Raw genomic sequence first — 18328 nt, forward strand, 5'->3', positions numbered from 1 at the left:
TTTTTAACTGAAAGTAAGGAGCGACATTAAAACTTAAAACGGACAGCAATTATTCCGTGTAGGAAAGGGGTTGTCCCCTCCTCAACGCCTCGCTGTTTACGCTAATGTCTGACTCTGTATCACAACTTTATGTTTTTAAAGAATAAAAAACTTTAGCGTAAAGAGCGAGGCGTTGAGGAGGGGACAGCCCCTTTCATATACGGAATAATTTCTGTCCGTTTTAAGTTTTAATGTCGTTCCTTACTTTCAGTTTAAAAAACTTTTTTTTATTTAATTGTTAATAAAGACAATAGGATAACCGTTTCCAAAAAGTATGTCTCTTATAAAATTTAGTTCATCTGTGATGTAAGATTCAGAGCAAATGTTTAGGGCACGGTCAACAAGAGATGTAACAACACCTCTTTTAACTTGTGGGGGGTGATTGGATTTAAAATGTAGATATCTGTTATTTTGTGTGGGTTTTCTGTAAGTTGTAAAATCCAGTTTATCAATGCTACGAATAATTAAAGCATGCAGAAACGGTAATTTATTTGCATTTTCAATTTCTAAGGTAAATTGTAAATTTCGGTCATAAGTATTAAGGTGATCTAGAAAGCCCCTAAGTTCAATTTCCCCATAATTCCAGGGTGATATGACTTCATCCATATAACGCCCCAAATAGACATGTTTTAAAAAATATGAAATTAAGTTCCAATTTTCAAGGTATTCTAGATAAATGTTCGCTAATAACCCGGATAGCGGCGCACCCATAGGGAGACCATTTTTTTTGTTCCTTGAAGTGGTTGAACTTCCTTGAAGTAATGATATTAGGGCTGTTTTTCAAAATAAAAAAAATTTCAGTTTTAATGATTGAATTTTAATGTAAGTTTCTTTTATATTGTTTTTTATTCTCTTCGTTTGTTTTGCTGAGGACGGTCCTTGGATATAGGGTCGAAATATTCAATTAAAAGTTGAGTTCCACTGTCTTGTATATAAAAAAAATTCCCCGTTTTGTCTACTTATTGTTTAATAATCATCAAACAGGAACAACTAGAAATTAATTAAATTAATATAATGCAAGGTTGCAGCGGAAAAAGAACTCAAGATAATAAATATGCAAAAAACTCCAAAGAACTTAAGAAACTACAAAACAACAGGACAATTAAGACACCTAAACATACAATCTAAATATGCAATTGACTTACTCTTCTTCGACTTCGTTATCTTATTCGTACTGTTATTTTCACAGTATTTTTAGTTTCTTGTTGTGTTTCGGCTTTTCTTTCATAAATTCAATTTTTGTAGGTCCTCCTTTTCCTTTCTGTCTTTCTTTTTTCTTTATTCTGAGGACACCTCATTGATTTTTCAGGCAAATTCCATAGAACTGAAGTCTGGTTTGCGAGGTCTTTTTTTTCTCTTCCATTCGCAGACCGGACTTCAGTTCTATGAAATGTATTTCTGTTTATTTTTTGTGTATTCGTTATTCTGAGTTTTGGTGGTCAGTAAGTGTCATTTGTTCCCAGATAACACCTATGGCATTATTAGTCGTCGGTTTCTCTTTACACAAAATACCTCAGAATGCTAACGCTTAGAACGGCTTAGGATTTAGATTAGAAAACTAGAATACGTAATATAAGGTCTTTAGAGTCTATCCAGCTCAGCAAAAACGTAGGTCAACCCGCGTAAATTTAACCTGTGCTTATCCAATTACCTGGTGGTTGGTCAGTATGAAAATTACGTGGCACAAAGTTTGAGCTTGTATGGGGTGGAATTACAAGCCCTTGGTTTGTATAATGGTTACCTAAAAGGAAGCCATTTAGGTTTCTGACTCTGCAGTGATTTTTGTTTTAAAAATAATGACCCTTTACCTTGTGATACATATATCTTGTAGATATAAGCTTGTATGGGGTGGAATTACAAGCCCTTGGTTTGTATAATGGTTACCTAAAAGGAAGCCATTTAGGTTTCTGACTCTGCAGTGATTTTTGTTTTAAAAATAATGACCCTTTACCTTGTGATACATATATCTTGTAGATATAAGCACATAAAGTGGCAAAGACAATAAAGATTTTGTTTTTTAAACTAAATCTTTTTGATTCTGTTTTTAAAAGCAAACAATTTCTATAGTTAACACACATAGCCTCTTCTTAAGAACAATAAAGAATTTGAGGAACCTGTCGAGGTGCCTTGATTCTGTTTTTTAAAAGCAAACAATTTCTATAGTTAACACACATAACCTCTTCTTACATAGCCTATTGGATACCATATTTTATTCCGAAATACACCCCCATACAGCCCAAATGAGAACACCTTTCTTGGGTTGTGATATTTCTAAGGCCTTTTGATGTCATCGTGCCCAGAACCACAGGGAATATCTCACACTTTTCCCACAAAGAATAAAATCTTACATTCTTAACAGACATGTGTACAAAGATTTGTTGGGAAGGGGGTATTTCAGTGCGCGCTAGGATTCTTGCAAATCCTAGAGCGCACAAGGTTTGAATTATATGGAAAGTGGAAGAAATTATAAAGAAAAAATTTTGGGAAGGAGAACAGGCCCAATTGCCATTCTGGGAGAAGGGATATTTGAAAAGAGCCGCCAAAAGCAGACAGTTCCAATTGCCCAATTGCCATTCTGGGAGAAGGGAGATTTGAAAAAAGCCGCCAAAAGCAGACAGTTCATATGAAAACATGGGAAATTATGTGAGAAATCAGAAAAATCTCAGAGTTCTGGCAGGGTCCAATAGTCTCATACGTGCAATATAGTTTAGCCGATTGATCTTGGTACACATTCTAAAAGAATGGATTTAAAAGGACGAAAACAATTACAAAAGCAAGGGTAATTTCAACATAGTAAAACTAAATTAATTGTCACAAATATTTTTATGCTCATTTTTCCCCCTGGAATCTTTTTAGTTCAAGGTCACCGCAATAGTGGTACTAGCTAAAACATGATGCTTTTTCTAATTTACCCCCCCCCCCTCCACTGAAATATATCCCTGTTTTAAGATTGTCTCCCTAGTCCAGGAAAGTGGAAGAAATTATAAAGAAAAAAATTTGGGAAGGAGAACAGGCCCAATTGCCATTCTGGGAGAAGGGAGATTTGAAAAAAGCCGCCAAAAGCAGACAGTTCATATGAAAACATGGGAAATTATGTGAGAAATCAGAAAAATCTCGGAGTTCTGGCAGGGTCCATTAGTCTCATACGTGCTCTATTACTTCTAGGAGTCCTTTACGCACACATTGATCAGAGTTGCAGACGCTTCTCTACTTCTTAGAAGGTAGGAAGACTTAGAAGGTAATGGAGCAAAAATGTTTCCGTCGCCTCGAAGAGCACAAGCACGATAGCTCAAGCCTATCAAGACATATATACGCCTTATGTACCCAAAATGAAGCCACATTTTAAATCTAAATACTGTGGCTTACACAGATGTTGTCCTTGAGAATTGCGTAAATGAGCCACTAACTCTATTTTTACTTTTTGGCTGCCATCATATTACAATATATGCACTTCGTGACAAACTACATTGACATCTTGACAATGGTGTGCCATCTTGAAGGTTACACTTTTGACAAACAATGAATTTGACTTTCATTTCAATACAGTTTCTTTCATCTCATCTTTGAGCTCATCTTTTAAGTTATGGAAATTATTTAAGACGACATTCGAATTAAATTCTGTTTTTAATACATCCATCAGTTTGATTGATTTCTGAATGATACTTGTCTATTGCTTTATTAACACCGCTAGGTGTACTCCAAAACAATAAGTCCGATTTGGTCACATGAATTTGCTTAGCTCATAATTTGATCGTATCTCTTTGCCATTTCCACTTTTGCAAACCGGCTATTTCTAGTTTTAATTTAGCTTTTCAGAAAAGGAAAGAACACGTTTCTGTTTATATGTTCTTGAAATAGTAAGTAAGTAAGTTTATTTGTAACCCGCAATATAATTTAAATGCGGAGTAAAAAAAGTAAATGAAAAAAAAATATAATATAATCCACATGGAAATAATAAGGAAAACACAACATAAATAACGTAACAATATCCATAGAATCACTAATCTAGAAAAAAAAATAAGTGAGGGGGTCACTGGCACATATCTTCCTTGGAGTATTGGTCCTCAGATCCTTAGCGATGTTGTCAAACAGCACTAGAAATGTGACTATACAACACTTACCTCGTTTTACCAGATTTGAGCCCTATAATGCAAGAATATTACTATCATAGTTTTAATTTTAATGAGCTGATAGGCACTGATTAGTCTTTCTATCCTGCCGAACAAGAACGTATCCCGAATTTTTTTAGCGGGTGGGGGAGGGGTATAAAAAAAGCTTTAAAACGCACCAAAAATTTTTCTATATTGGTTTTTGTGACGTTTTTGTGAGTCGGACAAACATTTTTTTGGAGGGGGGGTGTTCTAACCCCCTAACTCCCCCCTCTGGATACGGCCGTGCTGATAAATGTTTTTAAACATTGCAAAACAGAAACGTATGCAGAAGATTTTTTCGGGGGGAGGCGTTTTTTTGGGGAAGGGGGGGTTTGTAAAATTGTCAAAACAGAAATAACAGGCAAGCTATATGAAATTTTTTTGTGGAATTTCGAAAGAATGCTTACAAACCTAGAACTATTTTCTGCGTTTTGTCTTTTAAAATGACAATTAAAGAAATTTGGACTCCTATCCCACCCCTATTTCATTACAAACCTTCACCAGGAAAGTGTAGCTTTTTATATCAATTTTTCTTTCTATTAGAGCGATTCCCCTGATCTACAAGATATCTTACTTTCCCCTTCACAATGCTAGGTTGTCAACTGGTCTCTACTGAAAACGATATTTTTTAACGAAAATATAGTTTAGCCGATTGATCTTTGTACACATTCTAAAAGAATGGATTTAAAAGGACGAAAACAATTACAAAAGCAAGGGTAATTTCAACATAGTAAAACTAAATTGATTGTCACGAATATTTTTATTCTCATTTTTTCCCCTGGAACATTTTTAGTTCAAGGTCACTGCAATAGTGGTACTAGCTAAAATATGATGCGTTTTCTAATTTACTCCCCCCACTGAAATATATCCCTGTTTTAAGATTGCCTCCCTAGTCCAGGATTAAAATCTTGCGCAAGGCCGTATCCAGGGGGGGGGGGTTACCCGGTTTGACCCCCCCCCCCCGAAATTTTTGACCGAGTCAAAAATTAGTCGAAAATTAGTAAAACCTTAGTAAAAATTAGTAAAATTAGTCGAAAACCAAGTCGAAAATTAGTAACCCCCCCCCCCCGAACAAAAATCCTGGATCCGCTCTTGCTCTTGCGTATTTGCCTGGTTGCAATCCACCATATTACATAAAAAAAAGAAAAAAATGGCTTTCCTCCCGTGATGCTTGCATCCAAAGAGGTTGAAAGAGGTTGAATCCAAAGAGGTTTCAGTTTTAATCCAGTTGTTTATGTGTAATCTGTTTGCTTGTACCTCACTGTGACACACTTGTTTCTGCTACCTGGCTTGTTTGTACTTGACAAGAAAAACTGTGGATGTCATGGCTTCTGCAAGACGCCCTATTATACAGAAAAGTGCACTCAACCATTTGGCATTCCGAGCCAGTTTCACTTTATGCAGGGCTTTCTGTGACAATGCCAAACGTTGCTACTTTTGTATACGTGTTACTTTTGTTTATTATTTAATAACAATATGGCGTGGCTGCAACAATGGCTCAAATAAAAACTATAAACCAAGCTATTGTTTCATTTATGATTATGTCACTATTGCTCGAAGCAAATCTACAATCATCGTGCCACCAAGTCTGTGAATTATTAGCAACAATGGAATAACTTTAAGAAAATGGGATATTCCTCTACCCTTACAAATACGGTTTTAGTCCCAATAATACCGCGCATTTTTATATTTGTATTAGATATGGGTGTACAAGGAGGCATGTGAAGATATGCCTTAGTTTTTCCTTTTGGTGCCTAAGCGCAAAGAAATTTTCTAGATATCCAGGCGTGAAAGTAAGCTGGGAAGAGGGGGGGTGGGGCTTTTGAGGACATGTGCTCTGAAACCCCAAGTTTCTGCGATTTTTATCGGTATATCTTGTATTTTTTATAGCACTAATTTTGTATATTTTAGAGTATTCGCCCCCCCCCCAATAAGGCCATTATACTTATCCCCAAGCCTCGTATTACCCCAGTCACCTAGATAAATTATTTTCACACGCTCATGCACAGACTGACATAATAACTGTCAGATTCGTTGTTAGCTGTTTGTGAGCTTGAAAAGCCTATTTGGGAAAATACTTCTGTTAGTGTTAACTGCAACTGCCGTGCAATTTGCCCTTCATATTCAGGTATAGTTTCAGTATTATATAGCTGACAAGTGCTGACTAGCTAGATACGTACTTTTGATTAATTATATTATTTTTAGGATCCCAATGGTTTCTTGGTGCGAAGATGGCTATCAAGATATTCAACTAATGGCAAGTATTGAAATATTACTCCCACTCAATTCTCCACGTATGTTTATATCCCACCCATCACAACTTCCCACACATGCAACCCCAATCCATACAGCTCCTCAAAATCAAACATACACAAATTGTACGACTCCCTACTCACGCAACTCCATATTCGGTAACTCTTCACCATAGAACTCCCACCTAAATCCTTACACCTCGCCACCACAAACCACTCACGACAACCCAAAACTCTTAATCCTCAAAATTTTCGCTGCATCACTCCCACCTAAACAAATCCCAGTGCGCAAAAATTCCCAACTGCACAGCTCCTAATCCATCAAATTTCTCGTTCCCACGACTCCCCACCCACACAACTTAATTTTTTTTATGACTCAAACCTTAAATTCACTCCTCTTCCACGGTCAGGTCAGTTACACCGATCACTATGGTTGTACCAGAATTTAATACCGATTTGAATTCTTTGACTTTGAATATAGCTCCTTATCCGGGTTCCTCCTTGGACTAGGAATGGTGAACTACGGGAGAGATACAGCTTGCCGAATCCTCTTGATGCTGCAGATAAGCTTTTTTCCAAGCTTATAGATTATTTGTCAAAACACCCTTAGAAGGATTTTTTGTTTTAATATTATGTTCCTTTTTTATTTATTTATTATTTTTTTTTGCTGGGTTACTATTATTTTTTTATATTGTATTATTTATTGCTATGATACATTTAAAGAGGTTTACAACCTTTGGAGTGGCTTAATTTTCTGAATTGTTTGGTTTATTGAGTTTTAGTTTGCACGTATTTGCTCCTTTGTTTTGTATGTGTTTTTTTCTTTCATTTTCTTTCTTTTTGTTATGCTCCATCGTCATGCTCTGTATTTTTGATGGGCTATAAAATATATATATATATATATATATATATATATATATATATATATATATATATATATATATATATATATATATATATATAAGTAGAGATGCCTTATTGAGTCCGACGCCCACAATACCCCTTCGAATCCCGATCCGGACACTTTTTTTAAAAATTCCGACGCCCACACCAAATATGGGCATAGAGTCATTAGGGAGAATGATTACTTAATGGGGTCAATGACCTCTTTTTCCAAGGTTGATTTATTTGATGTTTCTATGTGCAATAACTCCGGGGCGAAGGTTGCACCTGCGCATTGAATTCTAACGGGAACAATGTTATTGATTGCATAATCGAGGGGGAAGTGGATTTCCGAGAAATTGATTGCGTAATCGAAGGGGAAGTGAATTTCCGAGAAATTGATTGCGTAATCGATTGGGAATGTCATGGTGTCCAGAAATAGTATTTGTTGTTGTTATTCGAGCCAGATGTTATGAGGTTCCCGGAAACAGTTAATGACACTTCCTTCATGTTCGAGGCAGATGTTATGATCCAGAAATATTATTTGTTGTTGTTGCTCTCGAGCCAAATGTTATGAGGTTCCGAGAAACAGTTAATGACATTTCCTTCCTGTTCGAGGCAGATGTTATGATCCGGAAATAGTATTTGTTATTGTTATTCGAGCCAGATGTTATGAGGTTCCGGGAAACAGTTAATTAATGTCTGACAGATGACGTCAAGTTAATTAATGTCCTTGCATTTCCAAAGAGAATTGTCACCGAGAAACAGTTAGATCACACATGATGTCATGATTGATTAATTGACACAAAAGGGGAATTAATTTGTTGTTCTATAGAGAATTGATTCACGAAAGGGGAATTAATTTGGAGTTCTAACAAGAGAATCGTTTCCGAGGCAGATGTTTTGATCTTAGCGTGTGAAAAGGTTTCTTTGTAATTTCAAATGTGAAAGCACAGGGATGCCAAACAAAAGAAACACGCTGAAATTCCGTTTAGGGATCATTTTGGGCGAAACTGTTTTAGACAGGTTATGGAATTATTTCGGCGAAACAGCTAGAGACATTTTAAGAGATGATTTTAGAAACGATTTTGGAAGAGGTTTTGAGTGTGGTCGTTATAATACACAAGTTCCATTTGAACAGTGTTGCGAGGTCCTCTACCCCAACCCCAAAGGGTTCCAATCCTCCTACCCCAACCCCGAAGAAGCCCCGGTCCTCAAAGGTCCCCCAAGCTCCCAAGGGCCACCGGCGCCCCAAAGGCCCACCCAGCCTCCAAAGGCCACCCCCGGCCCCCAAGCCCCATCGAGCTCCCAGGACCAACGGGGTCCCAAAGGGCCCCAGACCCCAAAGGCCATACGAGCCCCAAGGCCTCCCCGGTCCCCAAGGTCCACCAGACCCCAAAAGTGCACAAGGCCATCCCCGGGCCCCCCAAAGCCCCATCGAGCTCCCAAAGGACCAACGGGGTCCCAAAGGCCCTCCGCCGGTCCCCAAATGGCCACCAGGCCCCCAACTGCCCCCCCCCCCCGGACCTCCAAAGGCCCACAGGGCTCCCAAAAGACCACCGGGCTCCCAAGGGCCCTCCCCCGGTCCACAAAGGTCCCCCGGGATCCCAAAAGACCACTCAATCCTCAAGGGCCTCCGGATTCCCAAACGCCCTCCCTGGGCCCCAAAGGTCCTCCCCCGGTCACCATACATGCACAAAAAAACTTACACACACACAAAAACTTACACACACACACACAAAAACTTACGCACACACAAAAACTTACACACACATGAAAACTTACACACACACGCCAAAACTTACACACACACACACACAAAAACTTAAACACACACACAAACACAAAAACATACACATTCACACGAAAAATTACATTCACACAAAAAATTAAATGCACACAAAAACTTACACACACACACACACACACACACAAAACTTAAAAACACACACGAAAACACACACACACACGCCAAAACTTACACACACACAAAAATTACACACACACACACACACACACAAAACATACACATGAACACAAAAAACACACACACACACACAAAAAAAAAAAAACAAAATTACACACACACACACACACACACACATAAAATAAACTTACACACACACACACACACGAAAACTTAGACGCACAGGCCAACACAAACACACACGAAAACTTACATGCACACAAAAACTTACATTCACACAAAAACTTACACACACACACACACACACACACACACAAAACTTACACACACACACACACCAAAAATTACACACACACATAAACTTACACACACACACACACACACACACACACAAAATTAAAAAACCAAACAAAAACAATCACACACACACGCACAAAAACATGCACACACACACACACACACAACACTGACAGACACACACAATATTTATTACGAAAACAAGCAAAAAATAACACAAAACCAAAATTACACACACACACACACACACACACAAAAACTTAAACAACAAAGCGAAAACAAACAAACACACAAAAACTAACATGCACACAAAAACTTACACACACACACACACACACACAAAACTGACACACACAAACACACGAAAACTCACACACACACGCCAAAACTTACACACACACAAAAACTTACACACACACACACAAAAACTTACACATTAACACAAAAAAACACACACACACACGCAAAAAAAATTACACACACAAACACACACACTCACAAAACTTACACACACACACACACGAAAACAAACACACACACTCAAACACGGACACACACAAAAACTAAAACATGCACACGAAAACTTACACACACACACACGAAAACTAACACACACACGCCAAAACTTACACACACACACACACACACACACAAACTTACACACACACACAAACTTACACACACACACACACACAAAAAAAAACATACACATGCACACGAAAACTTACATGCACACAAAAACTTACATTCACACAAAAACTTACACACACACACACACACACAAAACTTACAAACACACGAAAACTCACACACACACGCCAAAACTTACACACACACACAAAAACTTACACACACACACATAAACTTACACACACACACACATACACAAAAACTTACACATGAACACAAAAAAACTCACACACACATGCACAAAAACTTACACACACACACACACACACACACGAAAAATTACACACACACTCCAAAACCTACACACACAAAAACTTAGACACACACACACACACACACACAAAAACTTACACACACACACACACACACACACACACACAAACTTACACACACACACACACACACACAAACTTACACACAAGCCAAAACTTACACACAAAAAAACTTACACACACACACACAAAAACTAACACACACACGCAAAAACCAACATGCACAAAAACTAATAAAAGCAAACAAACACTTACACACACACACAAAAAATTACACACACACACACAAAAAAAACTTACATCCACACACAAAAGCTTAGGCACACAAAAACTTACACACACACAAAAAAACTTACGCACACACAAAAACTTACACACACACACACACACACACACACACACACACACACACACACAAACTTACACATGCACACTAAAACTCACATGCACACAAAAACTTACACACACACACACGAAAACTTACTCACACACACGAAAAAACTAACAAACACAAAAGCTTAGACACACAAAAACTTACACACACACACACACACAAAAACTTATACACACACAACAAAACTAACAAGCACACAAAAACAAACACATAAACACAAACACACAAACTTACACACACACACACACACAAAACTTACACAAACAAAAACTTACACACACACACACAAACACACACAAACTTACACACACACACACACAAAAAAAACACACACACACAAAATCAAACACACACAAAAACAAACACGCACACACAAAAACTAACACACACACTCAAAAAATTACATTCTCACAAACACTTACATGCACACAAAAAATGACGCACACACAAAAAAACTTACACACACACACACACAAAACATACACAAACACACAAACTAACACACACACAAAAACTAACACACACACACACACACACACAAAAAAACTTACACATGCACACAAAAAACTAACAACCACACACAAAAGATAAGACACACAAAAACTTACACACACACACACACAAACTTAGACCAACACGCAAAAACTTACATGCACACAAAAACTTACATGCACACAAAAACTTACACACACACAAAAACTTACACACACGCACAAAAACTTACACACACACACGCATGAAAACTTATACACACAAACGCCAAAACTTACACACACACGCCAAAACTTACACAAACACACACAAAAACTTACACACACACACACACACAAAAACTAAAACAAGCACACGAAAACATACATGCACACAAAAACTAACAAGCACACAAAAACTGACACACACACACACACACACACACACACACACACACATTACACACACACGCGCCAAAACTTACACACACACAAAAACTTACACACACACACAAACACACACACACAAAAACTTACACATGAACACAAAAAACTCACACACACACGCACGAAAACTTACACACACACTCCAAAACTTACACACACAAAAACTTACACATGCACACTAAAACTTACACACACACACACACTAAAACTTACACACACACTCCAAAACTAACACAAACAAACACACACACACACACACACACACACACACACAAAAACTCACACACACACACACACACACACACACACAGAAACTTACACAAGCACACGAAAACTTACATGCACACAAAAACTTACATGCACACAAACACTTACACACACACACAAACACAAAACTAACAAACACTCACACACACACACAAAAACACAAACACACACGCCAAAACAAACACACACAAACAAAAACAAAAACACACACACACACACAAAAACTAACACATGAACACAAAAAACTCACACATGCACACAAAAACTACACACACACACACACACACAAAACTTACACACACACACACAAACTTACACACACACACACAAAAACTTAGACACACACACACAGAACAACTTACACACACACACACAAACTTACACACACACACAAAAACTTACACACACACAAAACTTACACACACACACACACAAACTTACACAAACACACAAAAAACTTATATCCACACGCAATATCTTAGACACAAAAAAACTTACACACACAAACAAAAACTTACACACACACACACAACAAAACTAACTCACACACAAACACTAACACACAAACACACACACACAAACTTACACAAGCACACGAAAACTGAAAATAACAAACAAAATAACATGCACTCAAAAAAATACACACACACACACACACACAACAATCACACACACACACACACTATAAAATACACACACACACACACATACACAACTAAAAAAAAATAAAAAAAAACAAAAAAAAAAATCACACACACACACACAAAAACTAAAAAACACACATAAACACACAAAACTAACACACACACTAACGAAAAAACAAACACACACGACAAAACTTACACACAAAAAAACTTACACACAAACACACACACACACACACAGAAAAAAACTAACACAAACAAACACAAAAACTAACGCATACACGCACACACACACACAAACATACAAACACACACAAAAACTAACACACACAAAAAAAATCTTATACACACAAAACTTACACACACAAAAAAACTTACACCCACACGCATAAACTTAAATGCACACAAAAACAAACATTCACAAACAAACTTACACACACACAAAAACTAACACTCACCCACAAAAACTAACACACACACAAAAAAACTTAAACATACACAAAAACTTACACACACACACACACACACACACAAAAAAAACTTACAAATGCACACGAAAACTTACATGCACACAAAAACTTACACACACACACACACACACATTAAAACTTACACACACACGACAAAAGTTACACAAACAAAATCTAAGACACACATAAACTAACACACACACACACACACAAAAACTAACACCCACACGCAAAAACTTACATGCACACAAAAACTTACATGCACACAAAACTTACACACACAAAAACTTGCACACACTCACAAAAACTAACACAAACACACAAAAACTTACACACACACACACACACGAAAACTTACGCACACACACTAAAACTTACACACCCACACTCGAAACCTTACACACACACAAAAACTTACACACACTTACCATATCACAGTTACATTGTCTTAATTTTTCAAATTTCATTTGAATTTCTGTCGTGAAATGCAAGAGTTGGAATATTTCAGTAGTGACTTGTTGTGCTTTACCTTCTCACAGTTACATTCTCTTGATTTTTCGAAGTTCATGAAATGCAAGAGTTGGAAAATTGGGGTCTTAGTCCACCATCCCGAATGGTGGAAATCCACTAGCTCAGTATTGGGGTCCCACTCCACCAGCCTGAAAGATGGAAATTCACTAGCTCAGAATTGGAATCCTAGTCCACCAACCTGTATGTTGTAAATTCACTAGCTCTATATTGGGGTCTTAGTCCACTACCCAGAATGGCAAAAAGACACTAGCTCAGTATTGGGGTCAAACTCCACCAGCCAGAAAGGTCGAAATTCACTAGCTCAGAATTGGTCACACTCCACCTACCTGAATGGTGGAAATCCACTCGCTCTATATTGGGGTCTCAGTCCACCAGCCCGAATGATGGAAATTCACTAGCTGAGTATTGGGGTCACACTCCACCAGCCTGAAAGGTGGAAATTCACTAGCTCAGAATTGGGGTCCTAGTCCACCAGCCTGAATGGCGGAAATCCACTAGCTCGATATTGGGGTCTCAGTCCACCAGCCTGAAGGGTGGAAATTCACTAGCTCAGAATTTGGGTCGTAGTCCACCAGCCTGAATGGTTGAAATCCACTAGCTCACTTGGGGGGTCTCAGTCGACCAGTCTGAAGGGTGAACTGTCACTGTTTAAGTTAGGTTAGGTTAACTGATCATGAGAGCGCATCATAAGTTAACCTAACCTTTTCCGGCGCGTAGGGTTAGGTTAGGCTAGATTAAGTTAGGTTAGGTTAAGTTAGGTTAGGTTAGCCCATGTACGCTTCACTTAGGTTAGCTTAGGTTAGTTGAGAGACAGGCAAAAAGTTAGGTTTCTGATTAGGTTAGGTTAGGTTAGATTAACTTAGGTTAGGTTAAGTTAGGTTAGTCTAGGTTAGCCTACGGACGCGCGCGTACATAGGCTAACCTCGCCTAACCTAACTTAACCTAACCTAATTTAATCTAACCTAACCTAACCTAATCATACACCTAACTTTTTGCCTGTCTCTCACCTAACCTAAGCTAACCTAAGTGAAGCGTACATGGGCTAACCTAACCTAACTTAACCTAACCTAACTTAATCTAGCCTAACCTAACCATACTGCCGGAAAAGGTTAGGTTAACTTATCATGAGCGCTCATGATAAGCTAACCTAACCTAACTTAAACAGTGAATTTTCACCCTTCAAACTGGTAGACTGAGACCCCAATATTGAGCTAGTGGATTTCCACCATTCAGGCTGGTGGACTAAGACCCTATGTCTGAGCTAGTGAATTTCCACCATTCAGTCTGGTGGACTGAGACCCCAATATAGAGCTAGTGGATTTCCACCATTCAGGCTGGTGGACTATGACCCCAATTATGAGCTAGTGTATTTCCACCTTTCAGGCTGGTGGAGTGGGACCCCAATACTGAGCTAGTGAATTTCCACCATTCGGGCTGGTGGACTGAGACCCCAATATCGAGCTAGTGGATTTCCACCATTCAGGCTGGTGGAGTAGGACCACGTAAGAGCTAGAGACTGTCCATCGTTCAGGCTGGTGGACTTGGTCCCAAATTCTGAGCAAGTGAATTTTTGTCATTCGGGGTGGTGGACTCAGACCCCAATAAAGAGATCGTGGATTTACAAAGTACCGGCTCGAGGAGTAGGATCCCAATAATGAGCGCATGACAATCCACCTTTCTGGCTGGTGGTCAGTGACCCCTATATTGAGCTAGTGGATTTCCACCATTCGGGCTGGTGGACTGAGACCCCAATTTTCCAACTCTTGCATTTCATGAACTTGGAAAAATCAAGAGAATGTAACTGTGAGAAGGTAAAGCACAACAAGTCACTACTGAAATATTCCAACTCTTGCATTTCACGACAGAAATTCAAATGAAATTTGAAAAATTAAGACAATGTAACTGTGATATGGTAAGTGTGCTAGTTTTTGTGTGTGTGTGTGTAAGTTTTGGAGTGCGAGTGTGTAAGTTTTGGTGTGTGTGAGTTCGTTTTCGTGTGTGTGTGTGTGTGTGTAAGTTTTTGTGTGTGTGTGTAAGTTTTTGTGCGTGTATGCAAGTTTTTTTGTGTGTTAGTGTGTTTGTGCATGTTAGTTTTTGTGTGCATGTAAGTTTTTGCGTGTGGGTGTTAGTTTTGTGTGTGTGTGTGTGTGTAAGTTTTTGTGTGTCTTAGCTTTTGTGTGTGTCAGTTTTGTCGTGTGTGTGTTAGTTTTAATGTGTGTGTGTGTGTGTGTGTGTAAGTTTTTGTGTGCATGTAAGTTTTCGTGTGCATGTGTAAGTTTTTTTTGTGTGTGTGTGTGTGTGTGTGTGTGTAAGTGTTTTTGTGTTTGTTTTTTATCGTGTGTGTGTGTTATTTTGTGTGAGTGTGTGTAATTGTGTTTGTGTGTGTAAGTTTTTGTGTGCATGTAAGTTTTTGTGTGTTTGTAAGTTTTTGCGTGTGGGTGTAAGTTTTTGCGTGTGTGTTAGTTTTTTTTGTCTTAGCTTTTGTTTGTGGGTGTAAGTTTTTGTGTGTTTTTGTATGTTTTTGTGTGTTTGTGCGTGTATGTGTAAGTTTTTGTGTTTGTGTGTGTAAGTTTGTGTGTGTGTGTGTGTGTGTGTGTATGTGTGTAAGTTTTTTTGTGTTTAAGTTTTGGCGTGTGTTTTTTAGTTTTCGTGCGTGTGTGTGTAAGTTTTGTGTGTGAATGTGTGTTTGTAAGTTTTTGTGTGTGTGTGTTTGAATTTTTGTTGTGTTCATGTGTAAGTTTGTGTGTGTGTGTATGTGTGTGTGTGTGTGTAAGTTTTCGTGTGTGTGTGTGTGTGTGTGTGTGTGTGTGTGTGTGTGTAAGTTTTTGTGTGAATGTAATTTTTTGTGTGAATGTTAGTTTTCGTGTGCTTGTGTTAGTTTTTGTGTGTGTGTGTGAGTTTTTGTGTTTTATTAAGTTTTGGTGTGTGTGTGTGTTAGTTTTTGTGTGTGTGTGTATGTTTTTGTGTGTCTGTTTATTGTGTGTGGATATAAGTTTTTGTGTGTTTGTGTAAGTTTGTGTGTGTGTGTGTGTAAGTTTTTGTGTGTGTGTATGTGTGTGTGTGTGTGTGTATGTGTGTGTGTGTGTGTGTGTGTGTGTGTCTAAGTTTTTGTGTGTGTAAGTTTTGTGTGTGTGTGTAGTTTGTGTGTGTGTGTGTGTAAGTTTTGTGTTTGTGTGTGTGTGTGTAAGTTTTTGTGCATGTGTGTGTGAGTTTTTTTGTGTTCATGTGTAAGTTTTTGTGTATGTGTGTGTGTTTTAGTGATTTTTGTTTTGTTTATTTGGTTGCTTGTGTTTGTTAGTGTTCGTTTGTGTGTGTGTGTGTTTGTAAGTTTTGTGTGTGTTTGTGTGTGTAAGGTTTTGTGTGCATGTTAGTTTTTGTGTGCATGTATGTTTTCGTGTGCATGTGTAAGTTTTGTGTGTGTTTGTGTGTGTGTGTGTAAGTTTGTGTGTGTGTGTAAGTTTGTGTGTGTGTGTGAGTGTGTGTGTGTTTTTTTTGGAGTGTGTGTGTAATTTTTCGTGTGTGTGTGTGTGTAATTTTTCGTGTGATTGTGTTAGTTTTTTCGTGTGTAAGTTTTTGCGTGTGTGTTTATTTGTTCGTGCGTGTTTGTTTGTGTTTTTTTGTGTTATTGTTTAATTTATTGTGTGTGTGTGTAAGTTTTTTTGTGTGTGTAAGTGTTTGAGCGTGTGTGTAAGTTTTTGTGTGTGTGTGTGTGTGTGTGTGTGTGTGTGTGTAATTTTCTGTGTGATTGTTAGTTTGTGTTTGATTGTTAGTTTTCGTGTGAATGTGTAAGTTTTTGTGTGTGTGTGTGTGTGTAATTTTTTGTGTGTGTGTGTGTTAGTGTTTTCGTGTGTGTGTTAGTTTTGGAGTGTTTGTGTAAGTTTTCATGCGTGTGTGTGTGTGTAATTTTTTGTGCGTGTGTGTAAGTTTTTGTGTGTGTGTTAGTTTTTGTGTGAATGTAAGTTTTTGTGTGCTTGTAAGTTTTTGCGTGTTTGTCTTTGTTTTTGTGTGTGTGTTTGTTAGTTTTTTTGTGTCTCATATTTTGTGTGTGGATGTTTGTTTTTTGTGTGCTTGTTTTAGTTTTTGTGTGTGTGTGTGTGTGTGTAAGTTTTTGTGTGTGTGTATTTGTTTGGGGTTTTGTAAGTTTTGTGTGTGTGTGTGTGTGTGTGTGTATTTTTTTGGGTGTGTGTGTGAGTTTTTGTGTGAATGTAAGTTTTTTTGTGAATGTATGTTTTTGCGTGTGTGTGTAAGTTTTTTTGTGTGCGTGTGAGTTTTTTTGTTTATTATTTTTTGTGTGTGTTTTTTTTTGTTTTGTGTGTGTTTGTTTTAGTTTGTGTGTGTGTGTGTGTGTGTGTGTAAGTTTTTTTTTGTGTTATTTTTTTGTTTGTGTGTGTTTGTTAGTTTGTTTGTGTGTGTGTTTGTGTAAGTTTTTGTGTGCATGTAAGTTTTGACGTGTGTGTGTAAGTTTTGTTTGTGTGTGTGTGTGTTAGTTTTTGTGTGTCTAAGCTTTTGTGTGTGTAAGTTTTGACGTGTGTGTGAGTAAGTTTTCGTGTGTGTGTGTGTAAGTTTTTGTGTGCATGTGAGTTTTCGTGTGCATG

The 18328-nt window shown here is 37.9% G+C and overlaps 1 protein-coding gene across 1 annotated transcript in view; it reads left to right on the forward strand.

The window, feature by feature from the left end:
- LOC148944264 (CD109 antigen-like) overlaps positions 1-18328 on the forward strand; it is a 340357-nt gene that overhangs the window by 85141 nt on the left and 236888 nt on the right. Inside the window, exon 5 of the mRNA XM_089099715.1 lies at positions 6396-6447. Within this exon, the coding sequence (XP_088955841.1) occupies positions 6396-6447 (52 nt within the window). The remainder of the gene's footprint in view (positions 1-6395; positions 6448-18328) is intronic.

The sequence above is a fragment of the Artemia sp. Qi Xiang Cuo genome, chromosome 14, assembly GCF_049724085.1.
Source record: "Artemia sp. Qi Xiang Cuo chromosome 14, ASM4972408v1, whole genome shotgun sequence".
Taxonomy (NCBI): domain Eukaryota; kingdom Metazoa; phylum Arthropoda; class Branchiopoda; order Anostraca; family Artemiidae; genus Artemia; species Artemia sp. Qi Xiang Cuo.